Genomic DNA, 20629 nt, shown 5'->3' with positions numbered 1-20629 from the left:
AGCTACAGATCAATCGAGTCTTTGAAAGTCTGAAATATTTAGAACTTGTTATCCTATTTTAAACTTCTTTTTACTATACTATATAAAAGTACTATTATCTTTATTACCTTCTTATCCTCCCAATATTTTTGTTGTCTTAGCATCCTCTTCATAAGAATTATTTATGATGATCTAACTTTATTGATACGAGACTTATATCAGGACCAATAATATTACTGTAATATGTCAGCTACCATGCTGTGGTCGCCATCATGTGCACAAGATAGAGGCCATGCCTTATCCGACAGTAAGATTTGACTAGCCCACGAATGATTGTAGACTTGCAGAGCATGCGCAACGCCATTCGAAGACCCTACACCACCTACCTGCCATTCCACAGATCCTTATGAATCATGCTCACAATGCAGAAAACGAATGCCTAAATCTCACAGCAATTCAAGTTTGATGGTTTTACCATGCTCAATTATCCTCTAAATGCTTCTCTCTCTCTCTCTCTCTCTCTCTCTCTCTCTCTCTCTCTATATATATATATATATATATATATATATATATATATATATATATATATATATATATATATATATATATATATATATATATATATATATATATATATATATATATATATATATCTATATCTTTTCCTACTGAAGATGTAAATGCCTAAATCTCATACCAACCCAAACTCAAGTTTGCTGGGTTAACCAAGTTCAGTTATCTAATAAATGCTTCTCTCTCTCTCTCTCTCTCTCTCTCTCTCTATGAATTACATTCTTCAACTGTAAAATGTGAATGGCTAAAGCACAAAGCAGCTTAAGTTTGATGGTTTTGCCAAGCTCATTTGTCCACTAAATCAATCAATCAATCTCTCTCTCTCTCTCTCTCTCTCTCACATACACAATTAGGAGAAAAATATGACAATTCTCGTCCTGAATCAGCAAGGTTAGATGTTTGAAATCTTCCTCATTCTCCTTGGATCAGGGAGGATCGAGGAACCTTCAAATCAAAGTTCCCCTAGTGATGATGGAATTGGGTGCATGTGTCTGCACCTTTTCAAGTCATTCTTTAGTGTTTACTAGCGGTGCACACTGGTTTCTCTCTTTTCGGATTTGAAGGCATCCATCCTCAAAGCACATTGAGTAACTTCTCATTTCTTTGTAAACTGGAACATACCAAATTATGAGGGAAAATAGAATTGAATTGAAACAGTTCAGATCCATCTGATTTGTTTTTTATTTCAGTCTCATGTTTCAGTTCATTCACTACAACATCAATACTCAAAAGGCAAAGACAAACAAAGGCCATGGAGATTTCTACTCTATAAATGGTGCATACAAGATTTACTTATGTCTCATATAATTTTAAGATTTACTTATGCATACAACATTAATAATAGAACAAATAATTTTAATATCTAAATACATTGGTGCATACAAGATTTACTTATGTCCCATATACAATCACCAAAGCATCATAAAGACAATTTTTTTCAACATATATTCAATATATTATAAAACCCATGAAGCTCATAGAGCAAAATCAAAATTCCACAAGGATAATTTTTAGGTGAAATTCTGATACAAAATCCATTATTTCCTATGTAAAGTAATACACAAACACACATGGCATAGATATGTGGGGATCTAACACTTAACTCCTTTTCTAGAGATGAGTAATACTAATTAGCTAAGCTATGCATCTAAGCTATACTGAGATCAAGATAAAATAGTTCAAAACTATATTCAAAATGTTTTATGCCACAAGATAATGCAAGCCCTTTTTTGTTATGGCATAACAAAAACATAAAAAGACCTAAACTTGCATGAATTTTAGTTTCTAACTCTTTGATATTGTAGATCTTGTTTGTTTCTCATGGATAGGATTAGGGTCTTAATTCAAACTACATATTATTTTCCTTTTGATAATTAATGCAACTCATATACTTGTTAAATACATCTCACATTGTAACTACATCCCCATTCTTTGTCAAACATGAAATCAAATAAGAAGTTCTTTATGTTCCAATTTTCCAAATAAAAAAAAAGGGGGAGAGTTTAAGAGTAGAAAAGACAATGCTGCACTCACATGCCTGCACTGTTTCTCACATTCCCTGTCCATCCCCAAGAACTTTGTCTGCAAGTCTTCTACAAATCATGGACTCATTATTTCATGTGCAGAAGTCAAAGAAGAAGAATCCAAAACCTATTCCAGGTGGTGTTTTTTAACCCCATTCTTATTGTTCTTATACCTTTCTCTCAAAGTTACAACATAGATTGGGAGGAGCACCCAAAGGTTCATCATAAGACAATTCCAGTGGAAACTTAGTAGAACTACAAGCTTAAATCTACTTCACACATACTATTATGTTCCTACCACTTTGCATGTGTCATGCAAAAGCAATCACTTGAAGCTGGTGTAGTCCTTACCAGCCTCACAAAGAGGATTCCACCACTCCCATAGCTTCTCTGAGATCATGGGCAAAGACATGGGCAGCTGGTTGAGCTGGGGCTGTGGAGGCATCGGGAGGAGTTGATTTGGCTGCTGCTCCATGAAGCTTTGGGTGTAACCTACGAACCTGTTGAGCTCCTCGATCCCAGGCGCGGAGACGGAGGAATTGGCGGAAGCGAGAAGGGAGCATGCGGGGATCAGAGCGATGCTAGTGTTCTTGGCATGGTGAAGCGAAGTGCTGTCTTCTTCCATCGATGTGGTCGAGCTCAGAGAAGGCATCGACGCCGTCGAGCCATACACAGTAGAGAGAATGGGGGACGCCAAGTTGTGGGTCGTGCTCGCACCCTGCACTTTTGGCACCTTCTCCATGGCTGATGTCAGTGAAGATCCAACTCCGGAGGCTTCGAAGCCTGGCGGTTGCCGGCGGGGGGTGTGTCTTTTGTCGATTCCGGTTCCGCGAGAGGACGATGGCTTGGAAGCAAGTGTTGCAGGGATTTGGCAGTGATCTTCTACTCCAACTCGTTTGTGCACTCGACAGAGTGAGATCTCAGTCTGCACAAGTGGATTGAAGTTTTCTTCTTCTCGTTAGGTATCAAGAAAAGAAGAAATCTGAAGAAGAGAGGCTCATTCTCTGAAGAGAAAGCTCCCAAAGTAATCACAGCAAATAGGATTCGAAAACCTAATAGCAAGAGAAGGGATTGCTGATTTTGATTTTTTTATTCTCCTTCTGGAAATGAACTTTTAATTCAGAGAAAGTGAAGATCGACATTACAAAAACAAAGATAATATGAGAAATAATCAAGTATTACGTATAGCACAATTCAGAGAGTATGAAGGAAGACAATTGAGGCATGATGAATTAGCTCAACAAGTGCATGAAAACAAAGAAACCCCATTTTACTTCTTGTTTTTCTCTCTCTTATCCTATTTTCAAGAGAGAAAAAATGAAATCTTTAAAAGAAGAAAGAAGAAAGAAAGAAGAAATCGAGAATTTAAGAGGAGGAAAAAAAAGAATGATGATAATTAGCTTGAGGAATATTTACCTCAAAAAGGCCTTTGTTCTTTAGGGTTTTCTTCATTCTCTTTCTTGATTGTTGGATGGGGTGAGGGGGAGGGGAAGGAATACAAAGAAGCAAATCGAGACAGAGGCAAAAAGTAACAGTCATTTTAAGCAGATAAATGGTTGCTAAAATTCCATGCAAAAAAAAAATTGTTATTCACTGACAATGTCAACATGAAACTCTCACGAGCAGTAGAGATCAGCACCAGTCCTTTTGGGAGATGAAAGCGTGCTCGAATTAGAATCACAGGAAAGTTCCACAGATAACCTCTTTGTTAGGGTTTCTCATGCCTAATCTGCAGACCCAGATCTAACCACACGGTTCTGATGATGACAAAGGAGAGGGAGTTCCTCGAGATTACCTTTTGGTGTTGGTCGGTCTCGCTGTGTGGCAGGCGGTACTCGTTCATGATCCAGCTGGTTCTGATGCCTTTAGGAGCCTTCCCGGAGTAGAAGACGAGGGTCTTCTTCAACCCGATGGATCGGTGGTTCTCCGCTTTGATCATCCGGTCGGCGCCCGTCGCCTTCCAGTATCCCGACGTGGTCACGCGGTTGGGTCGATCCCCGTTCCGATACTTGCGATCTCTCGGAACGTAGAAGTACCACTCCTTCTCTCCGATCGTCGCGAATTCTGTAAGGAAGAGAATCAAACCACGACCAAACGGGGAGGGGAGGGGAGGGGAGGGGAGGAAAGAGAGATGGAGCGGCGGCGGCGGTAGCCAAACCGGGAAGCTCCCATGGGTCGTAGCGGTAGAGATCGAGGAAGGTTATGAGCTCCACGTTGAACCGCTTCCCCTCGACCTTGCGGCGGAGGTAGAACTCGATCAGCTCCTCCTCGGTGGGATGGAAGCGGAACCCGGGCATCACCAGGTCATGCTCGTGCCCGTCGCTGCCGTCGTCCCCGCTCATGGCTGCTGCAATTGCCATGAACAGATGCAGTCGCGGGTCATCAAACCCCTTCACCTCTCAGCTCAATCCTTTTGTAAGTACTCGATCGCCAACAAGTACGCCTCGTTCTGATCCGACCGGTAATCGGATGAATCTCACTGACTGCCAGATAAATTGTCATGGACACTGTTAACTCTTCAGATTCGTCAGTTCTATCTCTCTCTCTCTCTCTCTCTCTCTCTTCCGTAGCTTGGGGAGGACCCTACACGGAAAAGGAGGTGCATATGGGAGTAAATGAGAGGAAAGAGACCGCTGAAGAAGAGGACAGCAGCTCTCCACAGCCAGACCTTTTTCTTCCTTCCTCTTCAACTTCATCTCGGTTTCCTCAGCTCTCAAAGATTCTGTACACTCGGCACCCAAGTCTTTCTTTCTCTTTCACCTACATGCATGCATGCATGCCTGCAAAGACCATGGGAGATCTCAAGGATCGCTTTTAGGATCCGCTTTGGCAAGTTGCTCGAGTTGCTGTCAGGGGAGGGCTGAGACGAGGGAGAGGAATTCTACTGTGGAGTTTAGGTGTGTGAGGTAATGAGATCAAGTGAAGACCGTGACAACCTTTTACCGCCAGGCATCCGACCAACTTGTGGTGGTACACACTGCACACCTTTTAACTGCGTAATCTTCCCACTGTTGCGAGGTTCTATCATCACAAATGATTTGTGGGATGTTAATGTGGAGTTGGGAACGATTGTTGCAGGAAGTATGAGAAAAATGAAGTCATCTGCCTTCAAATCACAACAAGTTTCGATGAGTGGCGTGTGATTAATGATTAGCAGTTTCCCTTTAGATTGAGATGAAAATTTGGATTGGAGTATTAGTCAACTATATATAGAAAAATTATATTAAAATATTGAAATAGATATATGGAGTTACCGAGAAAGATAGAAAGAACATTTTTATCCCTAAATCATTAGGCGTAGTCTCGATAGATATAATAATTACTACTAATAGTCAACGAGAGATAGAGGAAAACCCAAGAAATTATCATAACAAAGCGTTGGGATCAAAGAGGCGCAACAATTTGTGAGTAAAGATGAAATACGATACAGAGAATTAGGCACTCACAACTTAACAAATTTAGGTTTTTAGATTACATCTTATTTAATTTGTAGCTTAACTTGACAATTTATTTTTTTTTAATATCAACATTGTTAATTCTTTTCCAATACGATTAGAAGAATTATTAGTTTAATAATTAGGGGAGAATTATTCTTCGATGACATGGAATAGAAAATGGATTAGAAATTGGCCTCGCATTTCGAGTGATAACTTAATATTTTTGAATTGCTTCGATATCGAATAATCATGTATAATAATGGTGATCAGTTTAATTCAAAGGTGATGTCAAACTATTTGACCATGTATGGTATAGTTGACTTAGACCCATGCAATTCAAATAGTTCAACTTATAGTTGACTTACACCCTTCTTTCTTCACCACTCGACCACCTATTATTCTTTGTTCCTTCTCAAATACTAAGATGACGTTTGTATGAGAAAAGATGAGAAACTCCAAAAGCATAATGTGGTGGTACACTGTCAAGTCAACCCTATTAAACTTTGTTTCATGTGAACCTCCATGATCTTTGCCATCCTATCTCTCTTTTGATTGGCCATACTTCAAAACTTCATCGTATTGTGATCCTAAGATTTCAAGCAACAAAGGTTGTCCCAAGAACATATGCAACTATATCACCTAAGGCAGAAAAACCTATATATCTCTATTAATGCAAGATTTGGCTGCCTGTTCTATATGGCGAAGCCGATTAAGGACCTTTTATACATTATATCTCGAGAAATAAAATATATATTTTACATAAAATTAGCAAAAAACTTTGTTATATCTTGAGAGCTCCCATTTATAAGGAGAAGAGTCGATCGTGCGTAATTTGTATAGATGTCACTTAAATCGAATCCATTCCTAAAACTTTAAGAGATCGTGACGTTATGAATTCGATAGTACGATCGATATTACAAATGTTAATCAAGTACTCGACATGTTGATCGTTTACATGTTCTCATTTTAGGCAAATTGATCCCCCTATAAGCTCCACTTTTTCATCATGTTCTACATGCTGGATGAACAATCAATATAATGTCCATATTTGTTCTTTAAGTCTTAGATTAACATTTTATCATTGATTCGCCCATTTAAAATTTTTGTATATGAATGAAAACACTGTTACAATGTTCCAAAACATCTTAAATAATTTGTATTTGCGATTGTTAACTTGATATTGCATGGAATAAATAAATGACAAGTATATGAAAAATGAATAAGCTACATATTAGTCCTATGTTACTAAAGTCACTAAAGACTCCAAAAGTAGGTAACATATATTTAAGTTTAGCATGGAATACTAAAATAATCAAGTATTTCTATAGTATTTAAGTTTAACATAGATTAACCATTTCTTGTAGAAATAATCTCAAGTACGAGCGTTATTTTTTATTGTAAATCATGATCTTAAAATTGTTAATGAAAGATAAATGACGAAGACGAGATTCAAACCTAATATCTTATCATAAAAAAATGTCTTGATAGATGCAAGATAAACTTCTACAACACAGTGGCATGTTACTCTCAAGTTGATTCTTCCAAAACTCGTGAGGTATGGAAGACCATGAAAGCTTTGTGTAATGCATGCATGTCGGCTGTGGTGGTCCTCAGACCTCATGCAAACAATCTCATCAATAATACTTGAATAAACGGAAAGAAGCACCAACAACAACAGCACGAGACAAATGAGAGAGAAGGAGATCACACCAACAAGGAAGAATTGGATCATACCAACTAGCGAGTCTTAAGCGTCAACATGAAGACCTAATTCATCGTTCGCAATTAATATACCGAGAAGGACCATATCATGAATTCTCAGTAGAGGACGTAAGCAAAATCATGTTGATTTCCATTAGAGCTCATCTCGTGCATTGACTTGTGTCTGTGCATGAGTCCCTCGAGCTGCACCAAAAGCAAAGTGGGTCTCGATGCATTGTTGAGTAGAAGAAGCCAATTTAGTGACGTCGGTGACTTCGGCGCGTGCATGGTATCAGCATCAGAGATGTCAGTGGGGAGGGGGAGGAGATGTAGAAGCGTGCACGATTGCCATGGGAGATTAGCTAGGGTTTCACAGGTCGCCATTATTGACTGCTGTAGAGATACATGCCATGGTCCCCCTCGCCGAGGCTCATCTCTTTCTCTCTCTCTCTCTCTCTCTCTGACAACAATGTTATCACACAGAGAGAGAGAGAGAGAGAGTTTTTATGGCATGATTCAAAATCTTCTTTAGTCAGAAGTGGGTTTACTTAGAATCTTCGAAACATGTAAACTCTGAACTGGAAGTACAAACGTTTGATTTATATCTCTATCGAACTTACTGTAATTATGGCTTCCAAAAGTTCCCAAAAATGTCCAAAATCTAACAGGAGCCGACTACTACATTATTCTTTTTACAGATAAATGTTCTTTTGGATGATGATGATGAACACTTTTTCACATGAATCTAAACAATCAGGCTTCAACAAGGTGGAAATAAGGTGACGTAGGAACATGGCATGTAGTCCGTCATATCCATCCGATCATACTTAAGATAGAATCTTAGTTCTAGGAGGCTAATAACATGGTGCCGACAAGAATATTGACTCGATGCCATGATCAAGATGAGCCGCTATCCTATAACCATAGCCCGATGGTTCGATATTCGACCTCATGACTTGTTGATCGTCGGAATTTACCTTAGCGTCAATCGAATAATTACCTTATCATACTATAACAGATACTTTAAGTGCATTCTATGGATATTCTCTCATTCTCTTACTTTTGCTATATGATCAATTCCTCTGAATTTTCTATCGTTTTAAGCATCGGAGAAATCTTTATCAGGTAGACCCCTAATGAAGCTTATGTAGGATCTTTGCCTAAACTCCTAACTTTTTTCTTGAGACAAATTTGGAAAGCGAATCGTGTTTGACTCTTTATATATTGGACAACCAAAATCTAATTTAACAACTACGATGCTAAGTTTTGTATATTATATATGATGAGTCTAATCCAAATCTAGCCTAACCACATCTCTCAAACTCCTAAACATCACAAGAGAAACAAGTCCAACATGCCAACATAAATATGCTAAAATGATAAAACAATGATGCAGTGATAGGAGATAACTATTTGAGCTGTCATGTGAGAAGTTGTGACATAAAGGACGCTTCACTATCCTTTGTACTCCATGGTTTCATCTTAGATTTGGCACATACTGACCATGGTCACACCAATCAACTGTACTAATACTGTGATTATTTCTAATAATTATTCAAAACTGTCAACACAATATCTCTCTCTAGAGAGAGAGAGAGAGAGAGAGAGAGAGAGAGAGAGAGAGAGATTTAGTTGTGAGTTGAATCTACTACCCAATGAAAGTTTACACTGTTCATCATCAAATGCAAATCCGGTTTTGTACCAACTAAAGCATATATTATACTCCAAATTGATAACCTAAATGTAGTGGGCAGTCCAAGTTATGCTAATTATTGATGTTTGGAGTTACACTAAATATAAGGCAGCCCTCAAAACCACTACTACAAAGATGATCATTCATTAGTTATCATTCTCAGCAAGCATATGGAACAGTTGCCGATCCATAGCTAGATTGTACTATGTGGTTTAATTTCTCTAGACTATCGTTGGTTAGAAATGCTACCATCACCATCACTACCTACAAACTTTGTCATAGATATGAGACTGAACTTAAGGAAACTGTGGCCATCGCAGGAAGAAAGATATTTGATTTGTTCGGTGAGAGGTAGCATCAACATTGTTCTTGTGATCTCCACAATTTGGGCGGTTGTAGGCCCTCATTTCATCTCACCTACCTCTGATGCACATTGTGTTTCTTCTGCTCTCACTGTTGTTAAGGTGGTGCTTCATCTTGTTCTTTGCTTGTGATAGTAGATAAAGGCGTCTTCTTTTCCTCCTTTTCGCCTCTAATAAAAATGAAACATATATTTAAGCATGATGAATGATCAACAGGAAAGACTATCTATCTTTGTTTTTTGTATTTTGATTCATAATGCAACTATGTGGATGCCAAAGTTATTTATGATCCTTCAATGACACCAAGCATTCTTTTTCTTCTTATGCTCTGTAGATATCATGTAGATGTTGTTTTCATGTTACAAGTGGATCAATCAATTCAATCACGACCTTGTCTATCTACATACATCTATCAATTGTGTGTGTGACTTGCAACTTTCTCCATCATCTTTGATCATTGGATCATGAGTTGAAGATCTTGAGAAAGAAATGCCCCTTTTGTATCTCTTTTGCATTGATCTCAAGATCACCAACTCATGATTCAACCACCATGAGTCGAGAGGAGCAAGTTAAAAATAGATGGAGTTAGACTTATATCTGAAACACTGAAAGCTTGATCTTAATAACTCGATCGATCATGGAGGTTCACAACTAAATATTAGCTCCAGTAAACATGATCACAATTACGAAAAAGCTATACATGTAAATTAAAAGCTCATGATAGCTGAATGGGAATCACTGCACAAAGTTGTATTTGGCTATAATTGCTAGACATGTAAATCAAATCAAATTCTTTTTTAAACTCTAATAAATAGAAAGAGATGAATCAAAGAGAAAAGTTGCCAATTCTTAATATGGATCACATAAACATCAAGTTGCACTACAACATGAATTTTTTTGTCTTATGCTCCTACCCTTGATGTTAGTCATCAATTCCTCCCTTGACGACACAGTCAAGCTCTACAACAATTAATTGTCATGTCTTCTGGACTCATCAAAAATTCGATGGCCAACCAAGAAATGAAAGAGCAACCTACATCGATACCTATCATCAATAAATTCGAACCTATCTCCGCAAAAGTAGGTTCTCGACAGAAAATTTAATCCATATGTTAACCTATATGCATCAAGCTTCGTGATACGCACGGAACTAGGACTGTCATGTCCGTTCCGATGTCAATTACAAATTAATTGCTAAACGATACGATCATATCAAATTGATGGAAAAAAATGAGTTCTTGCACATTCTCGATCATTCTAAGAACCTGGCCATGTTCAAGCCATCGAGAGAATGTGAGAAAAGCTTATGTTGACTGCTATAGTTAACAGTAATGAGTTTACAAACTAATCATTGAATACACAACTTTCATGCATTATCTAAACTACAAGTAGAATTACATGCAAAGAAATCAATGTAAGACGTAAAACCATCATTAAATCTCAGTTCATAGTTCAGCATCCTCTTAGCAGAGCATGAGAAATATTTGGTGCCCTAATTGCATGACCAGAAGAGAAGGGCTGTCTTTCAATGCATATGCATTGCGTACGTTAACACATAACAATGCACTTCTATTATAGTGCACGGATGTGTGTGAAGCAACGCCATTACAGCTTCTGCAACTGCCGCAACCTCACACTTGGGAAGAAGACTGAGACGAGTCGGAGTCGCTGAAGCATTCATTTCATGCGGTGGTACTTCGTCTGCATTACTACGTACGGTGAGGTGGTGCCGCTGTTGACAGCCCGGTGGTCGACGGAGGCAACAACCAGCGGTGGAGTGGGTGGAGCCGCCGCCCACGGTGTAAATGGCGGAAGAGAGATGGGGGGAGCGATCACATGGGCCAGTGGATCCAATAAATCCGGACATGGGCGATCTTGACGTTGACCGAGGGTTTGACCGTTGAATGTTGACCGAGTTTGACGGGGCATCCGTTTTGTCGTGTGCTCGGTTCCGTGGCTACCAGGGCGTGTGCGGATCGGATCCAGGTGGATTCCATCTAAGATCCGAGTCCGACAAGGTCACGTGGAATCTGTTTGATGTCATGTATGAATTTGAAGTAGCATTTAAACTAGCATGTCTAATTTCAATGTTGCACACATTTAAGTATAACTACTATTAAGTTGAATGTTCAATTCGATTATTTGGAAGTGGAAATATAAAAAAATATTGTAGAGATTATTTGTTTGTTCTTCTTTTTTTGTTTAACAGGGCTCGACCATCTAAAGTAAATATGCATGAAGTAGATTTTTCATGGGCTATTTGTGGCATCTTCAGATTAAAAACTAATTAAAAAATAATTAAATTATTATCTTATAAAAATTAAATTTATTGATGAACTTTAACTTAGTGGTCATGAAAGGATATTTGAGAGTTTTAATTGATAATCATAATCCAAATTCACCCCCAAATAAAAAAAAAGAAAAAGAAAAAAAAGAGGGAAAGGGTTAAGAGAGTGTTACCCGATCAAAGTGGATGAAGAGGCTAAAGAAAATGAATCTGTATGTTGTAGAGCGTGAAGGAGGCCTCCAACAGGCCAAAATGTCAGATGTCCTCAGTGTAACTGCCAGAATAGAATGAATGTGAAGTATATATACACTGTTGGAGGAAGGAAAAGAAAAAAGAATTATTTGGTAAAACTATTTTCCAAAAAAAAAAATACTTTCACTCCAAAGAGTTAGAAAGTCTCTTTTTTGGACACCAATAACACAGCAGTCTTTTTTGGAAGCTATTCCAAGAAATGGCAGTATTTTTTGGATCCATTGCATAGTGTATAAAAGGAATCATGCATCTCCTTCTAAGTTTATTTGTATGCTGAACTCTTAAGATAGATCATAAGTGTTACAGAGAATGGATCTGCAAAACACAATATCCGGGAACACCCTCGCTGTGCTGAAGTATGATATTGAAAGTTCAGGAGGAAGTAATTTGAAAGAGATTTCTAGAACCTCCAGGATGCAGCACTGTCCTTAACATAACAATATGACCCATCAGAGAAATTGCAATGAGAGAAACAATGACTGAATACACATGGGCTGATTGAAAGCTACAAATGAGGCAGACTGTCATAGGTGGCTTATGAATCGAAGAGGAGATACGAGATTCGCTTCTCATTATGTGGATTGCATGACCAATTCACATTTGTGAATGCAATTCTCAGGCTATAGCTTCAGTGGTGTCAATGAATTGTCATCCCAAAAAGCAAAAGTCAGTCATGTTGACTCGTTCTCGGACAGCTTTCTCTTAAGATCTTTTAGAGCATCAACTATTTCTGGGCCTAGGTTGTGCTGAAGCAATTTCCCTTGAACAGATGTTGACCTGCCAGTATGAGATGTGTAAGGACACAACACCCACCAATCTACGGTTACTAGAACTGGCTAGCAATAATGAAGCTAACAAGCAGCATTTAGTTGCATTCGCATGACAGAGAATGTCATAGAAGTTTGAGGTTTTAGTCTGCACATGAACAGTTTCTACATTTCTCCAGTACTATAGAAGGAATTAAAGTACACTATATCTGATGATAATTGATATAGTAGACTCATGGCACAAGCTGACTAGAATAGATGATTGTGTTGAAGCACTTAAGATGCACATTGATGTAATCGATAAGTGTGTAAGTCATATTTACTAAGTCTTTGCTGTAAGGTGGCTGACAGGATGATACTTAGTCAAAGATCAGGAAGATTTGGCAAACCTCACCAAGTAACAAAAGATTTTACCCAATGACCAAAGTTGTACCATAGTTACTCGTGCAGAAGGCACATACTTACACCAACAATTGCAATGAAAGGGGTTAAGAACCCATTGGCAAGTGGATCGGAAAAAGAGAAGCACAGGAAAGGATAATTCAATTATATCAGCAGTATGACTACTTCTGTTTCCATAAACCCAGTTGCATATGTTCTGGTAGAAAGATGAAGGTACAAACAAGCATGAACAAACAATAAAACAAAGGAGCAAAGAGTTCGCAAAAATCAGACCTATGTTCATTCAGTATTTGCTCGAACTCCCTTTGTGAAGCCTTTATCTGTAAAATGGTTAAAAATAGATATTTAGTAAGAAAAAAACCAACAAGGAGATGTTATAGCATTTAAAGAAATGGAATCGGTTTATTTGCTTCAAATATGATCAATGAAGCAAACACTACTGCATGATAATTGTGGAATCATCCACATTTCTCATAACAAAAAAAAAAAAAAGTCATGTAGTGTGCAGCTTGTGGAATAATCCACATCAAGTGTGCTACTAAAGTCAAACCAGTTGATCAATGGAAACACCAGAACAATTACATTCAAAAAAGCATAAAAACATCAGGCATCTCTCTGCCTCCTTACCATGCACCCTTTACAAACACATACTGGTTTGAGACAATTTAATGTTATTCCATCTCTAAAGAAGTATGACCAAATATATGAACTAGTTTATAATCTGCTGCAAAGCATACATCTGTAATCATTGATCATTTCCAATTATCACAACCTGATGGAATAACTGAACTGTTAACTTGTTGATCCTGAGGCCTGAACCACTTGCCCAAAATGTTATATGCTCATCAGACTAAGTCCTTATACCCACTTCGGAGGTAGGACTAAGTTGGGGTGTTATACGTATTCTTGTTGATGGCAAGAGATAAGAAAGTGAAGTATAACCAAGGAAGTTTAAGGGGATTGCACTGATGTATGTCCCACGATTTATATGCCATGTTTCAGAAGCACCTGACCTTTTTTAAGCATTACTCCCTAGATAAACCAAAAAACTTTCTTCCTTAAAAGACCACCATCACCAATCGAAAAGTTGATTAACGATGTGCAAATTGCACTGGTATGAAAGTTAGAAGGAAAAGTAAATTTAACAATTCAAGGAATTATTCAGGATGGATATAAATGAAAAGAAAGTCAACATCCCTCACCTCTGACACCAATGCTTTGCAGCTCCAAACAAAAGCACCCTAGACAATGTATTACAGAAGTAAACATACATAATCAATATGTAAAGAAACAGGATGAGACAACAGTCAATAAACATAAGGTGGTGATGGAAAATTCAAGTTCTTCATAAAAAAACTATTAATTCTAAACTACAGCTTTTACAGAATGAAATCTAAAACAAGTGATTCTCAAATTGATCTGAGAAAATGTGCATACAGACAAGTCCACCAAGACTTTTTCTAATAACATAAAATAAAATGTTCTGATGTTGAAGAAATTGTAGGTATTTAATCTTTAGAGGGAAAATGAAGAAAAAATATTGCGACCAGAATAAAGTGACCAAGGATCCCCTTGGTTCAGTATTATAAAAGACATGGAATTCTCAGTATCACTTTATACAGAAACTTAGCCAGGAGTCCAAAATCAGTATGTTTTCAAAATAACAAATAATGAAAAAAAGTTCCAAACAATGCATATTGTGGAGCAACTGGAGTCTTCATAACTCACTTTTAGAAGGAAAGATGCAATTAACCTACATATCTTACTGCAATAAGAAAATAACCAATCCCATAACTACCATTAGGATTCAACTGCTGGTTGGCCCTCTCCTTTCCTAAACTAGAAACCAATGCAGATAGACCCAATTACTCTATAACAATTGTCAAACTGAATATCAGAACTATGAGTCTCCATGTAAATTAATCATATTAATGTGGAAAGGACAACATTAAGATTTAAGACCTAAAAAAACTTAAAGCCAATCAAGCTGGTAAGTCTTCAAAATCATTAATTAATTAGTAAAGTGCATACTGCCCCATGAGCTGCTTGCTGTTGGCATACATCAGATGTCACAACCCAGACTTTTGGGCAGCCATCAACCTTCAAAGCAACAACCTGCATGGACTAGTGAATGGTTGGCTGCTGTGTCAAATTCAAATGAGCGCAAGTAGGTTAGATCACAAGGGCCAGAACTCACAAGAGTAAGAAGGAAGAGATAAAGAAAAGGCCTATCTTGGGAGGTCAAATCTTAAAGAAAGTACAGACAACATATAGATGTTTAGACCATACAGCGTAACAATTGGGCGCTGAAGATAGACCAAGTATGTTTTTAGCTATCCTCCATTTAGCAATACATTATGATATTTACAGCCTACTGAAACCTAGCACAATGACCATCTTGAATTGTTTCTGTTCATACTAAACTGCTTGATAATACCCTAATTGCACGTACAGGATATAAGAAATTGGCATAATAATACAACTTAGGCATGGTACTATACAATAAAGTATATGGAATTGAGATTAGAGTGTCAGCTAACAATTGAATCAGGCAGGGCTTTGGTCAGGGGCAAGTTCCTTGTGAGAACCTGAAATCAAGCCTATGATCTTACAATGGGAAGCAAGTATGAATCTGAACTGTCCAATGTTTAAGCACAGCCATGGTGAGGCAAATCACGAGGGATCCGCACTTGGTGACAACCATTGCCTCTTCTATTTCAAGAGAACAAAAGAGGCAAGCAGCTGAAGTGAAGAGGGGGAAAGTTGCGGACAAGTTTAACCCTAAGATCCACTGGCCAGATAGATAAAAAAGAATGAACTAAATCATTTGAAAAGGGATGGGGCATGCCTGGTTCACACTCAGATAGGTAAATACCATCCAATATATTTCGGTCTATATGAAATTAGGAGCCATGGTGCATACTGCTTACTAGATACTCTTCATTAATGTTCTGCTCATATATGGCATATCACATTTGTGCATATTTGGTTTTTTATAAATTTATCCTAATAAATGATATTTATTTAATCAACATATTGATATTTGTGCTTCTTCTGAATTCTTGTATTTCCTATATTCATACTCATTATGATTTTTTTTCAAATCACCGATCGAAATCAACAATTGGAAAATGCATTGGTGATTGGACTAATTGTTTGGTTTGTGGCTGATTATTATACCTGTGCAATCACTGAAGAAACTATAAGAAAATAGAAATTCAACAAGCTCTATATAATGATTTATAGAAAGTCAATAATACAATGTGCTTTTCTTAGAAGTTGAGTCGAATCACATCAAGGCATGACAACTCTATAGTCGTTTGATATTAGGGATGACGAGTCATCAAATTGTAACTAGCCTCACGAAGCTTTCCAAGACATTGGTATAAGGACTTTTGCAAAAGGTACAGTATGATTAACCTATTTATGGTTAATCTATATTTGATCTGATTGTATATATAATTAAATGGCCTATAATTCTTTTGTGATACCTGACCACAGAAAATGAGCTATCAGTAATAAATAAGCCTAATTAGTTGCTTATTTAGTTCATTTTTAAAAGACAAGTTGCTTGTGAATTGCATATTAAAACTCTTATGTAAAATATGTTGTAAAGAAACAATAATTTCTTAGCAACCTTTATGTGCCTTCCTTTTAGTATTCATCCTAACATGTGCAGGACATGCAGATACAAAATGAAACTTCACTACTGAACAAATTGCATACCTCCTTTTCAATCCAAGCATCAGCGCATGTGTCACTTGAGAATATTACATCAATCCTGCTTACAAAAGCACAATAAGTCATATAAAGCTAAAAGTATAACCGTTATTTGAAGACAAAATTAAATATATCAAAATGCATGATTTTCAATTCTATCCACTGTAAGCAAGAAGATCAGTACATAGGCACCCAATAAACCTACATACCTGCTTTTAACCATATTATACTAAAATAAGTAACTTTAGAAACTTCTAGGTGAGTTCAGTAGATCAATATTCAGGAAGTTAGTAGGAATAGAAGGAATCTTTCACATGTATACATCAATAAATCATTTAAGAGATTAAGCGCTACCTAGGCAAGGAAATTTGGAGAACAATATCATCACAATAAAATGTAGAATGTCATGGTAGACGGCAACACCAGTATTCATAGCATGCTATTCAAGCTCCCTCCCTCTATAGCTTGCTCAAGCAATGCAAGTTAACAAAGAAATGATGGCAAAAGGGCATAAAAAAAATAAAAACTAAATACTGACCGACATCAGTTCATCGAACCATTAAACACCTACAATAAAAAGTAGGTATCAACATGTATTTGTGCTTCATCGAACCATTAAACATTGGTTGGTATATGCCAATGTGACCAATATTTCAAACCTTTCTATATCCCAATTATTGTCATTAAGGTTACATCTACAAAGTAATTAGAAGATGCAAGATTGTCACAAATTTCTTGAGCAAGATCTAAGTCGTGGCTAATCCACTACTTAAGATAATATCAACAAAGTAAAAAGTTTTTCATATAGTTAATCCTCCAAAGTGTTCAAAGGTATATATAGGATTTCTGTAATATGTCGATTAGAAACAAAAATTCTTGCCAGAAAAGAATGCATAACATTGAATTATTCAACAACCTTACCCTGCAAAACTTTCCTTATGAGTTGGAAGTCCAGACGTCATTGCATCAAACACCACGACAACCTTTACTTCTGTATTGCTTGAAAGTGCAACACCGTAAGATGTAAAAATAATGTCACAAATTTTAGATTAAGTTTTAATGATCCAATATAAGTAACAACATAAAATTTCAATTTGTAACAGCATTGGGTATAGCCAATCTTCAAACAGAATCATTGACTTTATTACCTAAGCTCAATAGAATTGGTTCTAACCAGAATCTCCAATACTCAATTATCATTTCCTAAGTTTATTCTTGAAGCAGAAGGCTCTTTTCTAACAAGTTCATTGTGCATACTATTTTTAGTCTAACATATCATCAACAAAAGCAAGCATCCACAAGCATTGCGCAAGGAGTAATAGGAATGTAAAAGAATTGCATAGTGATTTCAAGGTATATACAGTTTGTAGAAAGAAATAATGCAACAATCTACAACTAGAAAAGAACAAACCTTTTATTACACTAAAAGCTATCAGCTCATCAATCAGCTTCTGGCGAGCAATATCTAGTCTTCCCTTCATGAAATGTTTCTTCAGCTTTGCCCAATAGCCACATACATTGTATCCATCCACAAGAAGAACCGGAACAGAAGTGTCCAAGCCCTGGTTTGTACTAGACAAGGAAAATATATATATGTGACTCAAAATGAGGACTTCTGACTAACACTTCAATGTCAGCCCAGAAGAAAGAAGTTGCATCAATGAACTTTGTTCAAATAAGTAAAATGAGTACTGACTAGTATAGGTTTGTAGTTGGGTCTTTATATAGCTCTGTGTCTTGTGGAAGCTCTTCTTTAACAACCTTCTTTTTCCGATAGCTAGTGGCCGGCCTAGGGGTACTTGATTTATGACTTTGAAGATCCTAGTCCAACATAAGAGATAAAAAAATTGCTTGACAATTGTCAACGGTCATCTTGGCAAACTCAAATATCATTGATTTTATGGAATGGCAAATTTCAGTTTTCATGTGTCACATTAATTAACATACTGCACCCTGCAGTAGATTACACCCTGCCCATGGAATAATTCAATGTTCCAAATGCAGTCCATGTGGAACTGTGGATTAACATATATATATATATATATATATGAACACTCAACTAAGGCAGACTTAACAGGTCATTGCATTGGTGCAGATGCAGAAGCAACCACCCTTGATTATGGGCTTTTTACATAAATGAAGAGAAAGATAATGCAATACCTTCCATAACCTTAAAATTTGTAAGTTTTGCTTTACATTGGATGTGATCCTTGGAGGAGCTTGATCAGGGTTCTAGAAGCAGAAATACTGGTGTCAATTTTTAGAAGAAAAAGTTCAAATCCATATACGAGATATGACTTTCAATGTCTTGGAAGTAACTGTTTCCAAAAATACCATAAATTATTCAAAATAGCAGCAGGTAAAAGTCAAAACATCACAATTTCACTAAATATGCTGAATGCAACTGCTGCCCTCATTTGTATTCAATATATGAATGAATCTTCAAACTAAATCCTAGGGAGGCATCATAAGTGTGGATTTATAAGTGTTAATTAATGGTAGTATGCAAATTTTATAGAATTAAGATTTTCAAAACAAATTCGGCAACACAAAGTGTAGAATAGTAAGGTAACATGTTCAGATGTACATTATAATATAAGGATAAAAAAATAAGCAATGTAACTAAGAAAGCATTTTACATGGAAATCTTATTTTTTATAAGGGGATTTGGAAATATATAGGAGGCACTTGTCACCTCTCACAATTGCCTCATCACATGACCATGTCACTTCACCACTGATCCTGGCTCAAGTATTGATTTACTTCATATTGGCATGCTTGGCCGTTTTGCATTCCTAACAGAACCTATCAGAAATGTTGCCTAAAAATAATGGCAGAAGTCAATTAAAGATGCTAAAAATTATCAGAAAACCAATGTGAATAACCATACAACAGGAGGTTGAACCCATAAATTTGATGCTAGTTGGATTGTACTCCATAATCCACACCTTGGAGTTAAGATAACATATGAAAGACTAGAGACTTATTAGACCCACAACCTTGCATTTCTATCAATTTCTAGTGGTGGTATTCCATTATAGTCCAACTTTGAGCAGTAGCAAATAACAAAACTTTACATACATGATAGATAGATCACAAATCTATATCTTCCAATTGACATAGACATTTCCAGAACATTTAAAGATAGGAATGTATCGAATAAAAATGGTCGTTATTGCATATCTCTACACCACCTTTCTAAATTGATCTTGCAGATAAATATAATTCAACATAATATGTGAGTGTCACATACACGGCATCTCTTTTGTTTGTCAACGGTTCTAGGCAATTCAAAAATCTAAATTTAAAGAGAAAAAGAACAGTATGATTATTTTCTTGACATCATTTCTAGAGAGAAAAAACATGACAGGAACTGAATTTTGTCGACACATTTTCTTCCCGTTCCAGTTTAGAAATGCATGCCTATATTTCCAATCCCAGAAACACAAACAATCGACATAAAACAACAAGGATTCAACCTTTGACCATATACAGCTACCATTCCGCGAAGCCACACATGAACAACTTTGGGCCAAGCCCTAACTTATCTGGGCAAGGGCAGCACCAAATAGCAACGACGAAATTGACCCATTCCAGTTCCCATAACTGAATGGCCATCATAAAGTGTGGGAAGGGAGGAAGAGACATTGACCTTATGGTTGTTACTCTTGGGTTGGGATTTCTTGCAGCTAGCCATGACGACATGGGGAGAAGAGGGGGAGGAACAGCACGGCGTCAAGACGACGGCGCTCAGTCTCATATCACGGCCTGCTCCTCGCATCCTCACTCATCTCTTCCCTCCTCTCCCCCTTCCCCTTCCTTGCAGAGCTCCATTCCTAAGACTTGCGTTTTTTCTGATCCCTTCTTTTGCGTGCTGTACACATCCACGCAAAATTATACTCTTCGCTACCCTTTCTTCGATTACCGGCACAT

General features: G+C 37.2%; 2 protein-coding genes across 7 annotated transcripts; both read right to left on the bottom strand.

Moving 5' to 3' along the window:
* Positions 1–2203: 2203 nt before the first annotated feature.
* Positions 2204–4553, bottom strand: LOC103979172 (NAC domain-containing protein 35-like). The gene is made up of 3 exons (XM_009395229.3): positions 4234–4553; positions 3871–4139; positions 2204–3000 (listed from the first exon to the last, which is right to left on the bottom strand). The coding sequence occupies exons 1-3, from the start codon at positions 4433–4435 to the stop codon at positions 2401–2403; spliced, it is 1071 nt and encodes a 356-aa protein (XP_009393504.1). The 5' UTR covers positions 4436–4553; the 3' UTR covers positions 2204–2400.
* A 4735-nt stretch (positions 4554–9288) lies between these two features.
* Positions 9289–20601, bottom strand: LOC103979173 (uncharacterized). 6 transcript variants are annotated; one of them, XR_010492971.1, is made up of 11 exons: positions 20349–20599; positions 18857–18928; positions 18393–18517; positions 18108–18268; positions 17618–17687; positions 16703–16757; positions 15008–15091; positions 14179–14217; positions 13250–13296; positions 11729–11829; positions 9289–9438 (listed from the first exon to the last, which is right to left on the bottom strand). XR_010492971.1 is itself a non-coding variant. In XM_009395230.3 (10 exons), the coding sequence occupies exons 1-10, from the start codon at positions 20475–20477 to the stop codon at positions 12479–12481; spliced, it is 888 nt and encodes a 295-aa protein (XP_009393505.2). In that variant the 5' UTR covers positions 20478–20598; the 3' UTR covers positions 12059–12478. The 6 variants fall into 6 exon arrangements, 3 of the variants coding, with proteins under 3 accessions (XP_009393505.2, XP_018679266.2, XP_009393506.2); XR_010492970.1 differs by lacking the exon at positions 9289–9438 and adding an exon at positions 10563–11298; XR_010492972.1 differs by lacking the exons at positions 9289–9438; positions 15008–15091 and adding an exon at positions 10563–11298 and having other exon boundaries at positions 20349–20598.
* Positions 20602–20629: the final 28 nt, after the last annotated feature.

This window comes from Musa acuminata, chromosome BXJ1-3 (genome assembly GCF_036884655.1).
Source record: "Musa acuminata AAA Group cultivar baxijiao chromosome BXJ1-3, Cavendish_Baxijiao_AAA, whole genome shotgun sequence".
Classification (NCBI taxonomy): domain Eukaryota; kingdom Viridiplantae; phylum Streptophyta; class Magnoliopsida; order Zingiberales; family Musaceae; genus Musa; species Musa acuminata.
The sequence above is the reverse complement of the archived record's forward strand: the minus strand, read 5'-3'. Positions and strand labels throughout refer to the sequence as shown.